We start from the raw sequence: 25,010 nt of genomic DNA on the forward strand, positions 1-25,010 counted from the left end.
ACCCCTGGGGTGAATTTATGGTTATCCATCCAATCGTCTAGATTGTGTTTGAAGTGGGCCAATAAGGTGCTCTGTTTGACATGAAGTGGGAGTCTGTTCCAAAGGTGTGGTAACATCTGGGAGACAAATCTGTCCTCTGGCAGGTTCTGTTAATGTCACATACCAGGTTAAGGTCTTCAGAGCAAGTAACCCGTATGCTATTTGACTTGCAGATATGCAGCATTTCAATAAAGCAAGGTCAGAGATTGCCCTATACGGAAGGCAGAGATCACCTCTGAGTAGTCTGTATGAAACAGAGTAAAATGACAATGATTTCAGCTGATCCACATAGGAAAGATGTTTAAGACCTTGAATTTTCTTTGTGAGGAACCTTTGTGTTCTCTCCAGTTGCTGCAAGTGCTTGGAAAGCTACATACCAAAAGGACTATAGGACTCTTGATGGAAATGATTGATCTAGTATTGAGTTATAATTTTTTGTTATTCTATGAGCAAATATATGTTCAAACAAATGGGGTGGCTATGGGTGCGGCCCTGGCCCCAAGTTATGCAAATGTTTTTTATGCATGGATGGGAGACAGTGAATATACTTGAAAGTGAATTTAAGAAATACATAGCTAAAATGGTCCGTTTTATTGACGATGTCTTTTTAATATGGAGGGGGTCAGTTAAAGAACTGGAAGAATTTATTAACTATATAAATAATGTTTATTCTTATTTGAAGTTTACTCATTGTTATGACAAAAATAGAATACATTTTTTGGATCTTACCATTTATATAGAAAATAATAAATTAACATCTAAAATATTTAAAAAGTACTTTCAGAATAATATGTATTTATACTGTTCAGGTTTGTACCCCCCAAAAATGAAAATGAACATAGTAAAAGGTCAGTTAAAAAGAATCAGTAATTTAACCAAAAACGAGAATGGGTTTTTGGAAGAAGCAAGTAATTTTTGACAGAGAATGGAAGAAAGAGGGTATCCCAGAGGAGAAATAAGAGAAATATCTCAAAGTGAAGTTAATAATAGAAGTAAAATTAAGGAAGGAGAGGAAAGAAAGAAAGAAAGAAAGAAAGAAAGAAAGAAAGAAAGAAAGAAAGAAACCTATTGTGTGCAGCAATGGCAGTCCAAAATAGTGTTGATTCCAAAGCTATAAAATGTATTCTGATTAGAAATTGGGGGATACGTAAAGCCAATAATGAAATTATTAATAAAATTGTTATGGAACCGAGGTTTGTTCAAAAAAGAGCAAAGAGTTACAAAGATTTATTTAAAAAAATTTAAATAAGCCTAAATCAGTAGAAAGTAAAAGTGGAGTGGTAAAATGTTTAAATTGCAGTATGTGCAATTATTTATATATTGAATCAAGTGAATTAGATGTGGGAAACGATAAGGTAAAAGTGCCAGGGTTGTTTACGTGTAAAATCAAGAATATAGTTTATTTAATATGTTTGGAATGCAAATCCTTCTATGTAGGTAAAACCACGAGAGAACTATGTAGAAGGATTTACGAACACAAATATGCCATCAGTATTGGAGATAAGAAACATTCTATGAGTAAACACTACAAAGAAAATAAGTGTAAGGTTAATTATAATGTGTACTGTTAGAAGTATTAAAGAATATAAGTAATATAATGAATATAGAAGAATTGGGATGGCTAGAGTATTGCTGACAAGTTAAATTAAATGCATGTTTCCCACCAGGTTTAAATACTAGAGAGGAATTTGTCATGTATTTAAAAAGGAAGGGGTTGAAACATTAAGTTACAAAATGAATATTTTGTGTTTTAAATGTGTGTTATAAATGCAAATATGTGAACAATGATGTTAGCTTTTATTTGTGTGGAGCTGACTTTTATCATGTAATGCTGAATTTTATCATGTGAGCTTGAATTTTTAATTTAAAGTAAGAGAAGTAATTAGTTAACCTCAGTCTGAAGAAGTCTCTGTATGAGTGAGAAGAGATGAAAGTGCTTACTGGAGGTGTTTTGTGAATAAAGTTTTTGGTTATCGACAGCATAGCCAGCCTTAGGCATAGGCTAACTAGGCAGCTGCCTAGGGTGCCGCTCTATCAGGGGCACTTTCCCAGTATTTATTTGGTGTAGGTAAACCAGGGTGGAGCACTGGGTAGTGTGTTGGGGGGCACCGTGGAGCCCTTTTGCCTAGGGCACTAGTTAACCTAAGGCCGCTCCTGATCGACAGATACTGCAATTTATTTTTTATTTCTGTACCTGTTGCTGTAAACAAGCTATGTTTTTTGAGAGTACATACCAAAAGTGACATTGTACTCAATTACTGATCTGATGAGGGAGGAGTACAGGGAGGTTATAACTTCTTTTTTTCTGGAGGCAATGCCCTTACTTATGAGATAAGCAATACAGAATGCCCTTTTTACCACTGCAGAGACATAATGGTCAAAAGTAAGGTTGCTGTTAACCTGTGTGCTCAGGTCTGTCATCACTGAGTGTGTAATTAGGGTGTCAGCACTCAGCATCTTGCGTGACAACATTTCAGCAGGGATCCATCAAGGAGAGTACCTCCCTATTAATCTGGGTGACTATATAGGTGATTACAAATTTTTCACTAAGGATATGTGCAGACAGCGTATTAATGGGGGGAGGCATTGTTCAGTGCTTTCAGCTTTTCCTGGTTAGGGATCGCCACAGCAGAACTCTGGTCTGCTAATGATTGGCAGTGGATTTTTATGGTACCAAGTTGCCAGCCCTATGCCCAAACTTCAAAGAAGGCACACCCATTCACGCACTTACCTACCTGCATGTCTTTAGATGTTACTCGGCCATGGGGAGGACATGCAGACTCCACACAGAAGGCTCTTCAGCCGGGAATCAAACAGGAGAAACTCTTGCTGTGAGGCGATAGTGCTAACCGCTGCACCACTAATACTGAGTGATGTGACTGAGCTTCTCAATGGCCTCCTTTGTTCATAAGCTTAGTAAAAATTTATGAACCTATGATTCTGTGATTACATTTAAATCTGCATACACTGGGTTCTGCCACTTGCGATCACTGCAGAAAGATGAATTTGTGCATACTCGTGTAGCAACATGCTGAAGAGCTTTATTGAGAAACATGCATTATGCATGAAGCAGGGCACTTGAAAAAATTTGGTTTTATTCTCCAGTACTTTAATCATCTCCCTGTAATGTAAACCAACCTAAGTGTACCTCAGAAAACTGCTAACATGTTGTTTATTTGCAACTCTACTTTGTTTTCTGTGTTTATACCTATAACACTCTCACTACTATTTTTCCTCTCCACTAACTTTGACCCATCACCTGCTTTATCCTCTTACTCTTTTACAGTATCATCTTCCAACGCTCTATGACCATCTTCTCATCACCTACCACTCATCTTTTCACATGTAACTCATAACTTATCTCCTTACAACCTCAACTTACTCTTCAACACAAGTGCAGTGTACATATGTGTGTGTGTGTGTGTGTGTGTGTGTGTGTGTGTGTGTGTGTGTGTGTGTGTATACACACACATATATATATATATATATATATATATATATATGTGTGTGTGTGTGTGTGTGTGTGTGAGGGGGGTATACACACACACACACACCCTCTCGAAAGTCAGCACAGTACTGTTTGCTTTTTCTTCTCTTTATTTTTACTACCTTTTCATACCTCTACTATGACTCCTAGGTTGTGGCTTAAATGGGTGCACTTTGGTTTAGCCCACTATCTCAGTCAACAAACCAAATACATAAACTCTTCCTTAAACCTGTTGAATAACAGCATATGTTGCTTTTTTTAATTTGAGATGTACAGTTTTGATACCATACATTTTAGTTTTAACCTATGAATTCAGATAAATTAAAGGACATTCTATGAACTGTATACCTGTGCCATGTTGGTGATTATGTTTTCGTGACCCAGCACATTATCACATCATACATACAGACGCTCTAGCTGTTTGAAAATGCATTAAGTATGCATATATTTTCTGTATGCTTGTTTACCCAAGGGTGGCTAAATAAATTCTAAGCCATAACAGGGTTGCATCACTGCAGTCAGGCTCTTTGTGCTGTTTGAACATCCTGGTTTTATTTATGTGCTTCAGTAGTCTGCACTTTTACCCATGGAAATAATATGATGTGGTATTTTCTTATTACTGCCCAGACTAAAACAACATGTGAGCATATCCTGTGCTGCAGATGTGGCGGTTTTATATCTATAATAGAAATATAGCACAGTCTGAATACAGTCATATGTTGTTTTTACCTGATGGTAGTTGAATGTGTTTACTCTAAAAGGTTTGATCTTTGTTCTCTAAGAGGAGAAGCTGTGAATGAAAGTATCCCTAGGTGATGTCTGCTACTTAAATATTATATGCTGCAGGAGTGAAAATGTCCTTCATTGAGCATATACATGTCAACATACAAATCTTAAGGTAAGAAAAAAGAGAAATTTTCTCCTTTTTAATAGACTGTGAAAACAAACCATCTTTGGTGTGTGCATGCGCGCACGTGTGTGTGCGTGTGTGTGTGCGTGTGTGTGTGCGTGTGTGTGTGTGTGTGTGTGTGTGTGTGTGTGTGTGTGTGTGTGTGTGTGTGTGTCTGTCTGTTTGTTTGGCATCATGCTGAGAAGGAGGTGTTGAATCTTTTTTCCAGCTTTGGAGTTATTGCTAGTTGTAGCGCTGTAAGCTTTGATGATAAGAGCAGAGAGCAGTAACTCTACACATCAAATCAAAATGCAGAGCAGAGACTAATACAAAACTATTTAGGATTTCTCTTGTGAATGTGGAAGATCATAAAAGCAGAAGTTTTATCTTTTGTTTTGCTTGATCACTATTAGTGTCACCAATCATCTGTTATTTACCTCTTGTCATGATAAATCTCTCTTGCTTAATGATAATTCTATTTTATTGTCAGTTCTGCACATCACTCTACAAACAAATTTCAAGCAACTACCAGCTTTCTTATGAAGAAATGCTTTCTCACCTCTCTCCTAAACCCCTTCATAGATTCAACGATTCATGGACTGTTACTAGGCTAAAGACTCAACGGGCCTTTCTCGGCCTAGCCATGTTTTCCCAAAAGAACAATTATGATGATTGAGGGCCAGGCATTTATAAGCTACCGCTGTCCATAAGGGACATAGGTGCCAGGCCTGGTATAAATTTTTTGTTCTCCATCCAGTATTCTAGATTATGCTTAAACTGGGTAATAGATGAACTCTGCTTCATATGGATGGGAAGCCTGTTCCATAGGAGGTGCAGTCTCTGGGGCACATATCTGTCTCTCCAACATGTTCTATTTAAGTTACAGATAAAACTCTGGTACCTAGACCTTGTATTTCTGGTACTCTTTGACTTACAAATATGTAGAAGATTCATAAGTGTGGGGTTTTGTAAGCCAGGGATAGATCCCCCTGCAGCAATCTATAGGAGACTGAGTAGAGTAAAAGGGCTTTACATTGCTCTGCATAAGGCAGGTTTGATATTCCTTGTATTCTTTTTTGTAAGGCACCTTTGATGTCACTCTAGTTGCTGCATATGTCTAGTCAGGTACATACTAAAGGGAGAACTATACTCTATGATTGGTCTGATAAGGGCAGAGTACAGAGGGATAATGACCTCTTTGGACCTAAATACCATTTTATTACTTATAAGATGCAAAACATAAAAGAATTTCCTAACCACTGTGGCCACATGGTGATCCAAGGTAAGGCTACTATCTACGTGCGTACCCAGATTCCTAACCACTGGGTCAACTCTTAGGGGTGTATTATCAACATGGTAATTAGCCGGGATGGTTGACTTCCCAAAAGGTACAATTATGCATTTCTTAGAATTGAGTTTAAAACCATGGCTTTGGCACCATTTGTTAATCAGAGACAGACCTTATTGAAGAATGTTAGTGTCTGCAGGGGAGTTGATGATAACCCACAGCTTGCAATCATCTGCAAACTTAGTCAGCGATAAACTTTCAGAGAAATGGATGCCAAAAAGGAGCGGGCACAGTATGAAGCCCTGGGGAACTCCGTTAGTGACTGGCCTCTTGCTGGAGGTGGCCTCACCTATTTTGACCTCCAGGAAGTTGGCTATCCAGTAGGTGATAAAAGGGTTTACACCTAAACTAGTGAGCTTGTCTATAATGCCTGAGTGGGGTATTGTATCAAAAGCCTTGGCCAGGTCGAGGTAAGCTGTGTGCACAATCTTACTTTCATCCGGTGCTTTGGTGACCCTCTCAAAAAAGTCTACCATATTTAATAGACATAACCTTCCTTTAACAAAGCCGAACTGTGATGGGTCCAAAGTTTGCAGGTTACCTATGTCCTTATTTATCATGTCCATGATGATTCTTTTCATGGCCTTACATATGGGGCTGGTAAGACTTATTGGTCTGTAGTTACCCGGATCAGTGGTTGGACCTCCTTTGTGAAAGTGAATGACTGTAGCCATCTTCCATTCCTTGTGGACAAAACTTGACTGAAGACTCCAGTTGAAAAGTGATTCAAGTGGATCAAAGAGGTTCTGTTCCATGCTATTTATTAAACATCCCTGGATGTTATCTGAGTCCATTGATGCAGTGTTTTTGGCCTTGGAAAGGGCATTATTGACCTGTTCTCTAGTAATGGTTGGGAGGGGGGATTATGGTATGCGGTATTTCCTTTGGACTATCAGGGAAGGAGTGTGTGTGTGTGTGTGTGGGGGGGTTGAGCTGAACCTGCCAGCCAAATGGTTGGCAATGGCCTCTGGTTCAGTGTGGGTGGTGCCATTTGCAATAAGTTCTGCACATTGTTGTGTATTTCCCCTGGAATTACAAAGCTAGCTGTAGAAAGCCTTGTGGTTGTCCTTTGCTTGAGAAACTATGTTCTCTTGAAATTTAGTCTTTGAAGTATTAATTAACCCTCTTAGCTGCCTGTTTACTTTGGGCACAAGGCTTTTAAGATGTATGGCTTTGTTCCTCCTTTTCTAGGCCAAGACTTTTTGCTTTTGTTGTATAACTGATTGATATTGTGATACCACCATGGTGACTTGCCTTTACTTCAAACTTTCCAGCGTATGTGAATGTTACAGTAGTCTTGTAGAAAAACAAAATTCTGTAAAACATATTTTTTCTTCTGTCTCATTTTGCATGTCACCTAAAAATTACAAATTATTTTAATTACTGCTTATATCACCTTGAATGAGTATTATATAAAACAACAGCTTTCAGAGTGCACAAAATATTTTTGTAAGCATCCCTTTGTCATGCGCTTATTCTGTATATATATATATATATATATATATATATATATATATAGCCTTTAGCATGTGTTTTTTCTAACATTGTTTTTGCAATAAGGCTTAAAATATAGTAAGTGATTATGTGTATACAAATAAAATAAGCTGACATAACTTCATAATTCAGTAATAGTTCAATGACTCACAAAGAAAATACAGTTTAGCAACAGATGAGGAAGTACAGATGCCTGTTAACAGCAAAGCCACATCAGACAGATTTAGATTCATGTTCTTGTCTGCAGAAGCACATTGAAATATATTTAAATAGTTTGTTAATGACACTGTTTGCTAAATGTTTCTGCTGTGATACTTACTGCCTGCATGCATTTCTGTCTTCTTCATATTAAGATTCTTCTCATGTCTGCTGCTACTGTGCAAGTATTTAATAACATATATGCATACGTTGCACAAAGGTGTGGTTACTAGGAAAATGGAGGTTAGATTACAAGGCATTTTTAAATAGCAGTTTTCTCCTAAGCTTTTATGTATATTGTGCCAAAACATTGCTTGCTTTTTATTACACTTTGAAATAATCAGATAATCTACTGTATAAGCGGTATATGCATTCAGATAATACAGTGTATAAGTGGTGTATGCAGAGAGATAATGCAGTGCAGAAGTGGTGTATGGAGTGAGATAATGCAGTGTTTAAGTAGTTAATGCAGTGAGATAATGAGCATAAGTGGTATATACGGTGAGATGACGTAGTGTACAGTGGGGTATGCTGTGTATAACTGATCCATAGAGTGAGATAATGTAGTGTATAAGTGGTGTTTGCAGTGAGATAATGCAGTGTAAAAGTGGTTAATGCAGTGAGATAATGTAGTGCAAAAGTGGTGTTTGCAGTGAGATAATGTAGTGGATAAGTGGTGTTTGCAGTGAGAAAATGCAGTGTATAAGAGGTGTTTGTAGTGAAATGATGCAATGTTTAAGTGGTTAATATAGTGAAATAATGTAGTGCATAAGTCATGTATGCAATGAGATAATGTAGTGTATAATGGGGGTGTGCGGTATATAAGTGGTACATACAGTGAGATAATATAGTGTATAAGTGATGTTTGCAGTGAGATAATACAGTGTATAAGTGGTATATGCAATGAGATAATGTAGTGTATAATGGGGGTATGTGGTGTACAAGTGGTACCTGTATAACAGCTGTATGCAGGTAGAAAGAAGTCCAAAATTCAAAAACAAATTGTGTCTCATTGGTATGTGTGCTTGTCTGTAGCATGGCATCTGATTTGCAGTTGTTGCTTTCAAGGTATATATTACTTTACTGCATTAAACTCTCTGGCATATAGTGCAAGAGCATGCAACAGGATGATCCACTGGGTGTGACAGAAAGAAAATGCTATGCATGCCTGTGTCCCAGTGTCATGCTTTTTCACAGTCATCTCCAAAAACAGGTGAGCACAGATGACATGGATATCACAACATGTCTTCCATCTTCCTAAGCACACAGCATAAGGCATTACTCACCATCATATTCAAAGCTACAGAAGAAAGTGCGAAGGGAGAAGTGAATATGTAGAACCTTAGTACACAGTTGTAAGGAGCCTGTGCAATTCAGAAATATATAAAGTGACAACACACAGGCTTCTATCATCTCATTTTTTTTTTACTTATATGATGTTAATTAGAACATTTGTATTTACATCAACACTTACATATATAAATGTGACTGTAGATCATAATTTACCAATATATACTAAACATCTGTACTGAATATTAGAGCACATTTGCTTTAAATATACTTTACTCAATCTACAAAAATAGTGTGCACAAAATATTAAAGTATTCTGAACTAGGATAATATTTACTGAAGTACAGTTTGGTTGCTAGAGTACTGAATACCTATTGTAGTCATAGGAAGCTCATTATAAGTGGTGCTTTTGTAAGGTTTCATTTTCACTACCATAACCATGTTTTGCAACAAAACAAGCAAAAACATTTCACAGGTTGTTTTTTTGCAGTGTATGTTACTCTTAATTTTAGCAGGCTGTAAAACCATGTATTTTACTATACTGTATCATGCCACTTAATTCTGTCTAAGCACAACTGTACTTACTGTAAGTAACATACAGCCACATTCACAACTTCTGTTGTCCGTTTTTTTTTTGCTTTTTTTTAAGCAAGCATAGAAAAAAATTGTTTAAACTCATCTGTTCTACTATGTCTTGCATCTAAGTCTGTATTGTCCTTGTCTTGCTTTTTCTGTATGTGGATTGATTCTTGTCTGGCACAATATGAAGTTAGAAAAGTAACAGTAACACAATGCTGAGAATCTGGTCTATTTCCACTGTGTAACACTTGCATTCTGTGACTCTCCATTGCTTCCAGTACATGTTGAAGAAGCTCCCATCATATACTGATTAATATGCATATTATGTCACCATATATGACTTAGTCAGTAGGGGTAAGCTGTATTTTTGCATCACACTTGCTACTTGCACATCAAGACACATACCCTTCCCATGTCTATGTAATGAAAGATAAACCAGAAATATAAAGTAGCCACATTTACATTTACAGCCTACTCTCTGCTTGCATGTTGACAGTATAGCTATTCAGTTAGATGTCTTGACTATCTAGCAGGAAGAAAATGAAACATTGTAGAAAAAGATGCAAGTGAAAAAATAATATAATGGAAATAAATTTAAAATGTTTTAAGTACTAACAAATATTTGTTTATACTGTATGGTACATAATGACAGTATGATTAAAAAAGAACACCCGCAGCATGTGTACTCTTACCTGAGAGCACAAATAGCAGCTTAATTCATTTAGTAAGTTAATTTATTTAATTAGCATTTCTAGTACACTGTATATAAAACTACATTTCTGTATAAAATGATGAAACACATCCAAGAAAACTCTTCTTTATGCACATAACTTAACACGATCATTAGTACACAGGTAATTCTGGACTAAGGCATTTTAAGTGGAGGTGGTTAAAAGTGATTGTTGGAGAACAATGTATTTCATTAGTAGGAACTAACAGATAGCTGAAATGTAAGTAATGTTATTTATGATTAGATTCAGTTTATATTCCTGTAGAGAATAAAATAAGAAAAGCAGTTTAAATTTAGTTATGCAATAACCCAACAGATGACAGCAATCATATAGAGTGATTTGTCTTATAGTAAAGTATAATTCATGACAAATGTGTTTTACAATTCTTTTGAGAACTCAGGCACATTACTTTGTTTTTGTTTAATGATTTGTTAACTTCTATTTCTAGTCAGGATGCATTTCACTATGGGTTCCAAGTCAGTGACTGGCATTTACCCTAGAGGACAGGCAGTGATACCTTACTACAAAAGAGATTGGCTTCCTAACAGGTGTACAGTTGTGGAGGACCAAGAAAATATCTGTTTGACAAAGTACATAGAATATTTTTATTCAATCAAGTGTAATGCTGTACTCTATATAACAGGCAATGATGTTCAGTGCAAAAAGTTCATCAAACTCCGTCTCTCTTTTTCCTTTGAGTTATATTCTGTGAAGCACAGTTCTGAAATCAGCAGCAATCTAATACTGGTTAAGTACAGTACTGTGAGTCAAAACTTATTAAAATTATCAGCCAGTACAACTGCAATAAAGAGCATATGCAATAGCGTTCAAAAGAATCTCCAGCAGCTCATTCTAGTCACATTCTCTTCACTTGACAATGTGTGCTTTCAGTACTTACCAATGCTTCATCTCACACACCAGCCTGACATTGCATGTCTAACCATCACACAAAAATAGACCTGTTGAATCTTTTCAAAAGCAATTAGGTCGCTTTCATTTTTCCAGCCTTTAGGTGCAGGATATGGTTTTATTTATGTATTTATTTTGTACCAGGACTTTGTTATTAATTTGCAGTTTATTCAAAGTCTGAGAGCTGCTTCATTTGCTCAACTTGCATTGAATGTCTCCGTATCAGCTTCTTCTTGGCTTTCAAGTCTGTTTTCTTTGGAGAACTGGGTGCCGCAGGGGTCACGGTTTTGAGAACAGCAGCCAGTGGAGAAGTTGGTTTGTTGCTGCATCCAATATCGGGAATAGGGGGGTTGGGGTTAACATTTAAAGGTGGGAAACAACCAGGTCTTGTGTGAGAAATGTGGTCAAGAAGGAGTGTGCCAGAACCTCGTCTTTCCAAAAGCCCAGGTGGTCTTCGACGCACAGAACCAGGAGAGGTACTAGAAGCACTGTCCAAAGAATCTCGAGACCCTGTTAGTAAATTCAAAGGTGATGTGCTCTGTTTTCTTTTTTCAAAAGACAGTCTCCTTGATTCGACCGAGGCAGACGTTGAATCACAGTAGAGCTGAGAGTCGGAGTCGCACAGACCACTGCCCGATTTCCGTGGATAGATATTGTCTCGCAAATTGGCCGACCCATAAAGTGGGATATTGTCATTGTCTTGGTCTGTTGCCACGGTACTTCTTCTTCTTGTCAATGCCTGATGCTGGGCCTGGTTTTTCTCTGATCCTTTTCTTGATGTCGCAATTAAAGTTTGTTCACTTAGAGACAGGAAGAGAGGAATGTCTTTATTTTCAAAGCTACTGTGTCTGGCTAAGGTACCACGTTTGGGAAAAGAAAGACCATTGATGCCTGCAATAATCTCCTCAGTGCTGCCTCGTTTGGGTTCTTCCACTGGCCCAGAAGCTGCTAAAACTGATGGTGCAATCAACCCCCAAGGTTCTGATTGCAGTCTTTTCAGCTGTGGGAGCCGTGCCCTCTTTGGGTTAGATGTCCTCTTAGTGGGCGATGGAGGATCACTGAGGTGCTTGTTTGTAAAAGTTCCACTGGACCGTGCTGCCTGGAAAAAAAACGGATTTTCTTCTCTTGCACCAGACGGAGACGGTGAACAGGTGGTCTTCAGTTCAACATCTGAAGGCGAAGTGCAAGGTGCAGGTTCTTCTAATTCAGGAGAAGGCGGCACATTCAGGTACTGTTTGGTAGTTTTAGTTCCCAACGGGGATTTATCAGTAGTTATGATAATGACATCTTTCCCTTTTTCTTTACATGCATCCAGGAGGTGCGTTAGAGTTTCTTTATCATTTGCATTTATGGCATACACTAATGCTGAAGCACCAGAGCGATCCTGTATGCTCGGATCAGCACCGTTTTTCAGTAACAAAGACACAACCTCACCACCAGCCTTTTCAATACATGCATGCATAAGAGCTGTTCTTCCACGTTTGTCCTGGATATTTGGGTCGGCTTTGTTTTCTAGTAAGTATTTTACCATTTTTACCTTGCTTACACTTTGGTTGTCGGCATACTTAGTTACACAGGCTAGCATAAGAGGTGTTTCACCTTTCTCGTTACTTTCGTTGACATAAGCACCACCTTCTAACAGCAGTCTGGTTAATCTAAGCCGTCCTAACCATACAGCTTTTAGCAGTGAATTGCCGTCGGTTCTTATTTCCATTGACCCATCCATTGCATCAGTCAAACTCCAAAGTCAGCAAACTGAAGTTTATCAGTGGTCTCTGTTAAATAAATACAGAATGATTTAGAGAGGGCTGCTCTGACCAAGTTTGGCGACACACATTATCTTTCCCCAGTCCTTTTACTTTTTCCTTGCATTAGTACCAAATAATAATACTGTTCAGCATGGTTATAGCTTAAAATGTTTAAATATCTGTCTACATAAAACATACTTCACATGAACTTGATCTAGAAAACACAGCACATCACTTCTCAAACTAAAATCCAACCACTTCCAGCAGATGGCGTCTATCAACAGTTTGTTCCCTGTCTGTTCAAAGTTTTGAACTGTTTACCTTTTGGATATTGGCACTGTTGCTACTAGGCATCGCTGTCAACATTTTGCCTTCAGAGTCAGTGACAAATTCACAAAAAGGGAGGGGGGGGGGAGTAAAGTACACTTTTTAAAATATCAGTACTATTAGCTTGAGAAGCTGTCAGAATAAGTAAACGTGAACTAGCATTAATTTTCTGAAGTCTATAACTCTTAATTATTGTCATTATATATTATGTGTACTGTATCACCTTTTCCACCCCTTAATCCCCATTTATAGGCGGGATTATAAGTGACAAGGTAATAATTTGAGCCAAAATCGGGGACATCTCTAAAGGTCAGGACCAGTTGAGAGGTGGGCTTGCAATTAACATGATGTACAAGTAATGGATTACTATTGACCCTCTTTTTCTGTGGGCAGTATAAAAAACACGGAAATAGCAAATGCCCTGATGTTTTATGAAAACATCTTTCGACTTCCCTCTAAGTGTTGTAGGAAACTATTAGGACATCTACGTAATATCTTACTATGACACAAACCAATGGGAAAATAGAAATAGCAAAACACATAAATAATAATAAAAAACCCACACGCATAAATCCTGGCTCCAAGTATTTTGTTTTTGTTGAGGAAAAAAATCTCAGGTTTCACTGTGCAAGAGATACCCCCTGAAAAAGTAATGCCTGCTCTACACCACTGACCACATACAAATCTCACCTGGCACAGAAAAACCACTCCGATGGCCTAGCTGTATTATGACATCGTACATCGACTGGTTGTTAAACAAGTGTTTTTGGAAATAAAGACACTCGCTATTGGTAGCTTGGACTTTCGAGTGCATTAAAGCATAGAGAGGCAAAAAAAAATAATTTAAAGTGTATACAGAAAACAGAAGATTAAAAACAGCAAGGGCATTTGACTGATTAACAACGACTCTATGTGTGTATGTATTAACTTTGTTGACTGAGTAGGAGGGCTGGTTCTTAAACCATTTTCAGCCACGACCCATGTCACTTAGGCAATCACAAGTTTCAACAGCCAGTTTCGTTTGTACATTATCAGAAAGTGATCCTAGCTCATTTGCAAAACAACAAAAATGTGATATAGAAAATATACAATTAATGACAGATAACAATGGTAACGCGCTATGATGTGTTTTTTTTTTTGTTTTAAAAGCAGTAACATACTGATGACATTGAAACGAGGACAATAAATTAAAGAAGGCAATGAAAAACGAACCTGCAATAAGTCTGGCATTACCTGTCGACTGTAATGTGCACCGTTCTATCACCATCTTGCAATATTTCCAAGGGCCAGGCTAAAGTCCTGAAGCTAAGTCGCGTTTTTCCTGTTATCAGACTTTTGAAATGTAGGAGTACCAGAAGGCAAGATTCCATTCTTTTCATGTGTGTGTAATATATATGCATATATATTTTAGGGATTGTATTCTTTTCACTTAGTTTTAAATACAGTGATATGCTTTAAAACATGGGCTGCCTTTTTAATGGATTATCGCCTCCCTCCCACACATCTTTCCACCCTTGAGGTCATACAATACTGATTATAACATAAGGGATACTCTTGTGATGATGGACGAATGCAAGTAATCAATGGATCAATGGGACAAATGAGCTATACCGAGGCAGAAGAGGGAAACGATTTTTGTAAATCTGTGTGCAATATTGGAGGAGCCAAAAAAATGAAAATAAACTGCCTGTTAATTGTTACATCATATGAATATGTATTCATTGAGGTGTCGTGTAACACCTTAAGTGATATCCGTTATTGAATTGCTGGGGAAAACGTGCAAGTGTGTGACAATTCTGTAAACTAAGAATCAAAAATCCTATTGTAGTCAAGGCAACAGCTAGGACCACTGTAAGCTAGAAAGAATATTGTAGCACAAAACACCTACTGCACAGCTTTTTTTCTGACTTAAATGTGACAAGAGTATGTGTTATTTTCCCACTGGCACATTGCACGCCCCCTGCTTTAAAAATTAGCACTATGGGGATGTGATGCCATGTTATATCTATAATTTTATATACAATTTATTGGCAACAGCTTAACAACGCCTACCTCCCTATTTCAGTTTGTCTTTTTTAACTGTCATAGCACTCATCCTTCCATCGCCTAAATGTGAAACACTACCTCTCATGATGTGGAACATAAGTGCAAAATGTGGTACACTTAATACCAGCTTACTAACAACCAACAGCTTCAGCTAGAAACCTCACGGGATGGTTAACTACGTTACTTTAAACTTACAAAACATTCTTTTGGTGGATTGATATAATTCAGTATCACTTTCCATGGGTATTGTTTAAAACAAGTATTAAGACTGAATGTGTGACCGTACCTTTCGGTGTGGATCGGCGAGGAACGTAAACTTTTTAGGACCCCAAACGAGGAACGTTCCTCATAATGAGGTACATCTTGAAACTTGCAAGGTAGCATTGTGGTTCTGGGTTCACCAGAGTCTTCACCAATTCCTCCAAGACACGTGGCCCGTGCAAAACTGCAATATTTCTTTTCAAACGGTGTTTCAGAAACAAGCAGTACAGTGGCAATCAAAATATATATTGGCAACTGAAACATCGAGTTCATAACCTGATGTAACAGGGACTGTAGATGGTGTAACTTAATGCTAACGTTTAACTTGCTTGTTTTTGCGTCTGGTCAACAGGTAGAAAGGTTACTCACACACACATACTTTTTATTAGCTTTATGTTTATAGTGCTACACCGTATTTACTAGCCAATATGTGTGCCATTTAGTGCAAAATAGGTCTATTCCTTTCAAACAAGAAAACTAATCAAGTATTTGTTTTTGTATTCGCTTAAAACGTTGTTGACAACAGGTTGTTTTAAACAAAAGCTATACCCTAACCAGATGAATAAAGTAAAGAACAATTAACGTATGCCATCAAAATTGTACTTTTGGACATCAGTACGCATTTGTGCACACTGAAGTCCAAACGCAATATGCCACTAAGCTTGATCTCTGTCCAGGGTGCTGAAAATGGATTTGTCTTGGTAAGAAATGGGAGTTACTTCGTGGATTGCTTTTTGATGGAAAATTTGTTATAAAAGTTTTGATTTAGTTTTCCCTTTCAGTCACAGAAGTACATTAAAGACATTCAGCCACTAGGAGCTCGCCCTTGTAGGTTTTATCCACAATAACTTAACATCTATAGCTGATGAGTGCTTCTGTTTTTCCCCTAAGCAATCAAATACTGGTGAAAAGGGTGCAGTTTCGAGACTCGCGACAGACACACACAGGAAGAGAAGCTTACCTTTTTCTGTGGACATATCCTTCTCTCGACGCTTTGGAAAGCCCATTATACCCGATGAAGGAGACTCGGCATACTGAGAAAAATATGACCTCTTCCCATAGCTCTTGATTGTGTGTTTGTTGATCCAGTGGGTCTGTCTAAATCCAGCAGCGTTTGAATATCCATGTTTTGCTTTTATTTCACGAAGCAATAAACATTACAGAACATTTTCTTCCTGCACGTCTTAATATCTCCCCTTTTGGACAAGGGCTGTAGATTTCAGCAGTACTTAATATGACAGTGCTGCAGACGAATCCACTAGACGAATTTACGGTTTCCTTCCGAACCACAGCAATTTCTTCAATTTATAAATAACTTCTATGTTTAGTTGTTGAATGAAATATGTGTGTATGTCATTGACGTCAAACTAAAACTCAACAGTTAGTAGTAATCTCTTTAATCTATATCGACCCCCGACGACGCATTTAACAGTTGCAGCTCTGCCTTGCTATTTTAAGAAGTCTGTGCTTACGCTTGTGCCGACCAGGTTAGAGATTTTGCACATAATTACTATTTATAGTCGAGTTATATAAAGATGCAGAAGGAAACTTTACAAACAAATTACAAAGTTGTTTCAGTTTATTTTAATAACCAATTTAAATTTAGTGATTTTCTGTAAATATTCTACTTAAATGCAAACACTCTCTTTTATTGTTCATTATTTTAAACATCCTAATAATTTTGCAACGCTTAGTCCCAGACATAATTAAGATTAGAACTTATTCCAGATAGTCCCATTAGCCAAAAGACACTGAAGTTAGGTAAAGCTAAGTAACCCAATAACTGATTTGTTATTTTGACTCCAGTGCTTTGGACATTGTGTGAAAAAAATAGTTATCACACATGTGAAAAGTCTTTATTCCACAGGATACGGAGCATCTGGATTCACAGTAGAAAAAAAACATTCCAATCTAAGATACTTCTTTGACAGGGTGACAGAGGTAACAGAGGACATTGCTGAAAATATATTGGCCATATATTCCCAGCTAAAGGATTACTATATATGTATATAATTCTTGGGGAAGGTCATATTGTGATACTGTTTATAGAAATCATCTCCATAAATTATGAAAAAAAGGAAAATTAAGCTGACACCATGGTTGTCACTAGTGGGACGCAACATGATTTAGTACTGTCATCATCTTCTTTCAGCTGTTCCCATTAGGGGTCACCACAGCGGATCACCTGTTTCCATTTCTTCCTGTCCTCTGCATCTTGCTCTGTCACACCAACCACCTGCATGTCCTCTCTTACCACATCCATAAAACTTATCTTGGGCCTTCCTCTTTTCCTGTTACCTGGTAGCTTCATCCTTAGCATCTTTTTCCCAATATACTCAGCATCCCTCCTCAGCACAAGTCCAAACCAACATAATCTTGCCTCTCTGGCTTTGTCTCCAAACCATCCAACCTGGGCTGACCCTCTTCCTAATCCTGTCCAACCTCGTCACACCCAGTGCAAATCTTAACATCTTTTACCACATCCAGCTCAAACTCCTGCCTTTTTGTCAATGTCACTGTCTCCAACCCATATAACATAGCTGGTCTCACTACCCTCTTGTAGACCTTCCCTTTCACTCTTACAGGTACTCGTCTGTCACAAGTCACTCCTGACATTCTTTTCAACCCACTCCATCCTGCATGTACTCTCTTCTTCACCTCTCTTCCACACTCACCATTACTCTGAACTATTGACCCCAAGTATTTAAACTCATCCACGTTTGCCACCTCTACTCCTTGCATCCTCACCATTCCTCTATCCTCCCTCTCATTCACACACATATATTTGGTCTTAGTCCTGCTGACCTTCATTCCTCTTCTCTCTAGAGCATATCTCCATCTCTCCAGGGTCTCCTCCACCTGTTCCCTACTCTCACTACAGATCACAATGTCATCTGCAAACATCATAGTCCATGGGGACTCCTGTCTGATCTCCTCTGTCAACCTGTCCATTACCATTGCAAATAAGAAAGGGCTCAGAGCTGATCCTTGATGTAACCCCACCTCCACCTTAAATGCATCTGTCACTCTCACTGCAGACCTCACCGCTGACACACTACCCTCATACATATCCTGTACCACTCTTACATACTTCTCTGACACTCCTGACTTCCTCATACAGTACCACAACTCTCCTCTAGGCACCCTGTCATATGCTTTCTCTAAGTCTACAAAAACATAATGCAACTTCTTCTGACATTCTCTGTACTTCTCCATCAACACTCTCAGAGCAAACATAGCATCTGTAGTGCTCTTTCCCAGCATGAAACCATACTGCTGATCACTCATCATCACGTCCCTTCTTAACCTAGCTTCCACTACTCTTTCCCAGAACTTCATGCTGTGACTGATCAGTTTAATCCATCTGTAGTTACTACAGCTCTGCACATCACCCTTATTCTTAAAAATCGGTACCAAAACACTTTTTCTCTATTCCTCAGGCATCCTCTCACTTTCTAAGATTTCATTAAACAATCTGGTTAAAAACTCCACTGCCATTTCACCTAAACACCTCCATGCTTCTACAGGTATGTCATCTGGGCCAACAGCCTTTCCATTCTTCATTGTCTTCATAGCTATCCTTACTCCCTCCTTGCTAATCCGCTGTACTTCATGATTCAATATCCCTACATCATCCATCCTTCTCTCCCTCTCATTCTCTTCATTCATCAACCCCTCAAAGTACTCTTTCCATCTCCTCAACACACTCTCCTTGCTTGTGAGTATGTTTCCCTCATTATCCTTTATCACCTTTACCTGCTGCACATCTTTTTTAGCTCGGTGTTTCTGTCTAGCCAATCGGTACAGGTCCTTTTCTCCCTCCTTAGTGTCCAACCTTTCATACAACTCTTCACATGCCTTATCCTTAGCCTTCATCACCTCTCTCTTTGCCATGCACCTCATCTCCTTATACTCCTGTCTACTTTTTTCATCTCTCTGACAATCCCACTTCTTCTTTGCCAACCTCTTTGCCTGTATACTCTCCTGTAGTTCCTCATTCCATCACCATGTCTCCTTGTTGTCCTTCCTCTGTCTGTGATCTAATTTTAACACACTGGTTCTTGTGGTGCTTGGGAATTAAAAGAAATGCATGCTATATTGAAGCAGTCATTCTAATGTGGAGTTTGATACTTCCAGCACAGATGTAGAGCAAAAAGAATGTCTATACATATTGCAGTAATAGGTTAGGCTAAATGCATTTCATTATAGATGGAGTACACCACACTGCAAAGTGATGCATCCAGGAAATCAAATGTATGATATTGTGCACATGGAGAAATAATGATATAAATATGTAAACAAAATTTTTAATTCTCATAGTACATTTTCAAACTTTCGTAACACATGATATTGGTTGGAGAAAGCAGAAAAGTTGATGAAATGGAGCCAGACATCAACCTCAAGAAGGACATCACTGTTATTCTTCTTTTCTGACAGTAACTGTCTAGCATCTGCTAAGGGACTGACTAACTGTGAGTTTAACTCTGAAGTTGTATATTGTTTATCATTCATTTACATTTTAACTGCATTTTTGTCTGTAATCTTGCATGTTAAGTTTTTTTTTTTTCTGAGGGGGTTAGTTTTGTTTTTAAATATGGTAAATATTGCAGTTATACTTTTTTATGTGGAAACCAAACCCTTGCTGTATATGGGCCACTGTGGTTCATTTCATCCGTGTGATGAAAATTAAATTATGATAACACAAGGAACATATCACATTTTGGAAATTGATCTCACAAACATGGATGAGACAGAAGCAATGATGAGGAAGCTAACTTCAGGGATGCAAATTCATGTTAAGCATAGATAGATGAAGTATACTTTCTTTCCATAAAATGCACACTTACTCTACACACACACATGCGCACACACACACACACACACACACACACACACACACACGCACACACACACACACACACACACACACACACACACACACACACACACACACACACACACACACACACACACACACACACACACACACACACACACACACCAATATGCACCTTTTGTCCTGCCATTTGCAATCAAAATTGAAGGACAAATCCATACATAATCAATGAAATAGGCTTCTACTTAACTATGCAAAATAGAAATGATGTTTTACTAACTATTTTCCTTCAGATATTAATGAAATAAGATATATGCATACATTTATTTTAGTGTGTATTTTTTCTGTCTTCCTTTTTCTTGAACTCTGTCTTTCTGACACCATCTTCTTTCAGCAGCCTTTCTGGTCCTGCAGAGTAACTCCTACATCTTAACATCACTGCTTCTGCTAGCTGGTCAGTTTTCTGTCAGTTCTGGTTGCCACACCCACACTGTAAAAATATGGGCACATGCATGTATCCTAAACCCATTGCAGGAATACCTGGTCCCCATGCCTCAGCTATATATTACCTCATCAGTGGCATCCTTCTGTTATTCAGATGTCTGTATGTACAAGTCTTTGTCTAATTCCCCTCAAGAGAATGCCACTTCCTGTGATCTACCAATGAAGACTGTACTCTGCTTTGGGCCACTCTCCAAGCATCTTTTTCTGAACATACCTCACTGACATTACCAACAGGGTTCAGCTTAAAGCAGTAAGAGAAGTGGATGGCAACATATTTTAGAAATGAAACATTTCTTCCTATGCAACACTAGCACACACACACCACACACAGAAGGTAAGACAGGAAAGTTTATGTATTGTGAGGGTTGGTAATTTGGTCCAGCTTGCTTTCTGTCAAATGAGTAGCTCTAATTCCATTCATAAATATAAACTCTAATTCAGATGTTAACTTATAGCTGTAAACAAATGCCTCATGGTTATGCAGTATTTTATGCTATAAATGGATGCTTCAACATCTATATAAAAGTCAGCATCATCACCACAAGAGCAGTCAGTCTTAATGTCTGGCTTTGTAAATTTAACCAACATGTGATTTTTTTTCCACTGATGAGACCAGAAAAAACATCATACTGATGATGTTTCAGTACTCAGTAGGCTCAAAACAATATTGTATTTTCTTCTTTTTAATTCTTATTTGTTAGGTTTAGAATATTGTGATGTACTGCTTAAGTATTGTCTTATTTTCTGTGCATTATTTTGAATTCTGACAGGACCACTAATGACATTTCCATTTTTTCCATTTATTACCTAACTAACCTCTTGATTATCTTTCACTGGTTCTGCATGTCAGTGCTGCTGCTGATTTTCCATTCTTCTAGAAAATATCATTTCAGAATTTGGATCATTTGGGTATTAGAAAAATAAGATTTCATAGAATTTGGGATTTTAGGCCATTATACTTTCTAACTGTAACTTGTATTTCTTCTTAATGATGCTTCTTCTAAAACTGTACATTTGTTTTATTCTGTTCTCTATTTAGAATATGCTTTAACTTTGCATATGTACATTTAGATGCATAGAAATTCTAACAGAATCACAGTAATTCCCAGAAATTTCCTTTGGTAAAGATAGGAGTAGTCTCCAGAATTTTATCTAATGAAAATGGAATTTATTTTTTTTCAAATAACAATAAATCAGTGTCCATGAATATCATCTCTAGACTGCTACTAAGGTATCTCTTAACTTATCTGCACAGGTTTGGGGTATTCTTCCTACATAACTTGCTGTTCTTATACTAATTAAAATGTCTAATTTTAACATTTTATATAGTATAAAAGCTATATATCAGGCAAGCCTTTCTCCAGCCAGTAAAGAATTATGAGTTTTCCAGAAGAAAGTTATTTTTTCTAGCTGCTGCCTAATCACAGTGAAGCAACAGTTAGCACACTCATCTTTGGTGCAGAAGGCTGTCAGTTCTATTCTCACTTGAGGAAGATGTATTGCTGACACTTCATTGCAGCTTAAGAGGGTGTTGCACTCCTGAGTGTGCCATCCTTCCTTGATATGTTAAACTGAGGCCCTATCTGCCTGAGTTGGTGGTAGCTTAGATGGATGTAAAATATCTTGTGGCACCAATTAAAAAGAGAAGGGGTCCTTTATTTATATATACATATTTGCATAGTTATACAATCATTTTAATTCATTTTCAGACTTAACATATCAAGACTTGGCCATTTCTATATTTTTACATTGATCTCTGTTTGACTGAGGGTTTTCACTTTATTCTTAGTGAGTTCACTATAGTACCTTAAGGTACAATATTAGGCATGAAAATAGTCAGATGTGTTTTCATGCAAGCATTCAGTTTCAGGGAAAGACAGTTCAGCAGAATGGAAAAGATAATCTTACCGGCTAAGCGTGAGATGTGCAGAAATAACAGTTCTCAGGGAAAGCTACAGAATGTTCCCTTCTCAAGGGAAAAATATGTGTACTTGTAATGGAATGTTAGATAAGAAATCGACAGTTAGGCACTGTAAGGCACATGCAAGTCAAGGCTTGAAAACCAAGACTAAAGAGGCATGTAAAACATTGCAGGGTTTTGGTGTTATTAGGAAATACTTCAGACACAGTCAGTTGAGTCAGTTAAGTTAGTTTTTGGACTGATATGCAAAATGTGTTTGCAGTATAGATACTCAAGCCTGGGTACTGATGTCAGGTCAAATATCCAGCATTATTCAGGAGAAAAAGACTGTTTCAATTGATATTATTCAGCAGAATTAGAATATACATCGAGTACTTTTAGATATATTTATCAGCACATTTGTATTGATCCGCAATGTTACTGTTATCCAGCATTCTAGAATATTATGTTATTGAGATATTGTTGATCTTCACTCTACATAATAAAGCATTCTTAACTGAACTATATAGTTTTTAAATGTTATTGTGTAAGGTGCAAAAAGACTTGGCCCATAAAGAAGAGACTGACACCTATTCAGTACAAGTTTGAGTAATTAACAGATAAAGATATTCATTTCCAGTCTCATTTCAATGGTTTCCAGTTAAATGCAGTATACAACAGTGTTATAAATTCTTACATCCTACACACCTTTTTCCATAATAATAATCTAATTTTCTTTAGTAATAGTAACAATACTCATTTCCATTAAACATTATTTTATTAATTCTTTCATTCCATATTATCCAAATTACATAAAATAGTTTATCTAAATCTGTCTTCAAATTCCTGCCTAAGTTTTTATAATATACATATTCAATCATGTCCATTTTTATGTCTTCATATTTTTTAATATTTTCAAAATAATTTTTTATACATAATTAATTCCACAGTTTTAACTCACTTGCATTTTAAGAAAATATGTTCTGTTGTTTTTTCTTCTCCACAATACAAGCATATTCTTTAATTTTTATTTTTATAAGACATATTTGCCTTAACGGATAATTTCTTTATTCCCAATCTCCACAAAAGTCTTGGCATTCAATGTCATACACTACTTGTTTTTTTTTTCTTTAATTGCTTTAATATTTACTTCTGAGACATTTTCCACAGATTAATACAATAATATTTCTTCAGAATATTATTTTAACATAGCTTTCTATCATCTTTCATCCATCGATTTTTATTTTCCACATTCTTAACTTTTGTTAATTCTCTATTTCCTAAATTACATATTATTTTGTTCTTGTATTATTTCTTATATATTTCCCCAAAAATCTGTATACTAATACTTCAATATATTGACACAGATTTGTCATTCTTTTCAATTAACCATTTTAATACCTTATATAAGTTTAATGAAGCAGTACAAACTATTGGATTTATCATACCTAATCTTCCTTCTTCATTGTTCATGTATAAAACACCCCTCTTAACAGGATTTAATCTTGATCCCCACCCAAAGGAGACACTTATTTCTAATAAAAGTTTTTGATATTGTCTAGGAATAATGATAACAGTGGGCAAATATGCTATATTTCCTAATAACACTGAATAAATCAAATGCACTTTTTTCCTATATGCTAATTTGTACATTCTCCATAATATGCAAATATCTTTTATTTTCTTTATTTTTAATTCTCATCTCTTTTTATGGTTTTCATTATCAAAATTTATCTCTAAAACCGACATTTCCTTCATAGAAAATTGTGTACCTGCTATTTTTATTGTATCACCCATTTCTTTACCTTTTTCTTTATTAAGTATCATACCTCTTTCTTTTAAAATTTCAGCTAAATAAATTACCTTTCTCATCCACTCTTTATTTTTAGTTGTCACATTACTATCATCTGCATACGATATAACTGGAATTTTATCTTCTGTTTAAATTTTATAATTTGGTTTCTTCTTTTTCTGGTTCACCTGTCTAACTACTGTGCTCATGACCAAGGCAAATAAATTACTACTTGCAGGACACCCTTGTCTAATACCATTATTCATGTCTATTTCTTTACTTATCCATCTATTAATTAAAACCCCTACTTTATTATTCTTATAAGCAGTTAGGCACACTTGGCTTGACTTTATTATTAATATTGTACATACCAATTATTTCTACAGTATATCATGATGTACTGAATCAAATGCCTTATTAATATCACCTACCATAAGTTTTATATCTGCTTTTCTGATCCCGCGGTGGTGGTGCTGCGGTAGCATTGTCGCCTCATAGTAAGACGCTGTCTAGTTCGATTGTCACCTAGAGTGTCTTCTGCGGGGAGATATGCGTGAATGGGCGTACCTTTGTTGAAGGTTGTGTGTCAGGGCTGGTAGCTCGACACGTAAAAATCAACTACCAATCATGA

At 37.0% G+C, this 25,010-nt stretch overlaps 1 protein-coding gene across 2 annotated transcripts; it reads right to left on the reverse strand.

Moving 5' to 3' along the window:
* Positions 1 to 10,040: 10,040 nt before the first annotated feature.
* On the reverse strand, positions 10,041 to 16,785 carry ANKRD34C (ankyrin repeat domain 34C). Of its 2 annotated transcripts, none has more exons than XM_044077913.1 (2): positions 16,311 to 16,785; positions 10,041 to 12,741 (listed from the first exon to the last, which is right to left on the reverse strand). In XM_044077913.1, exon 2 carries the CDS (start codon positions 12,688 to 12,690, stop codon positions 11,131 to 11,133), a length of 1,560 nt encoding a protein of 519 aa, XP_043933848.1. In that variant the 5' UTR covers positions 12,691 to 12,741; positions 16,311 to 16,785; the 3' UTR covers positions 10,041 to 11,130. The 2 variants fall into 2 exon arrangements, with proteins under 2 accessions (XP_043933848.1, XP_043933849.1); XM_044077914.1 differs by having other exon boundaries at positions 10,041 to 12,739; positions 16,308 to 16,785.
* Positions 16,786 to 25,010: the final 8,225 nt, after the last annotated feature.

Source organism: Protopterus annectens, chromosome 7.part0, assembly GCF_019279795.1.
Source record: "Protopterus annectens isolate FY-2018-M chromosome 7.part0, PAN1.0, whole genome shotgun sequence".
NCBI lineage: Eukaryota > Metazoa > Chordata > Ceratodontiformes > Protopteridae > Protopterus > Protopterus annectens.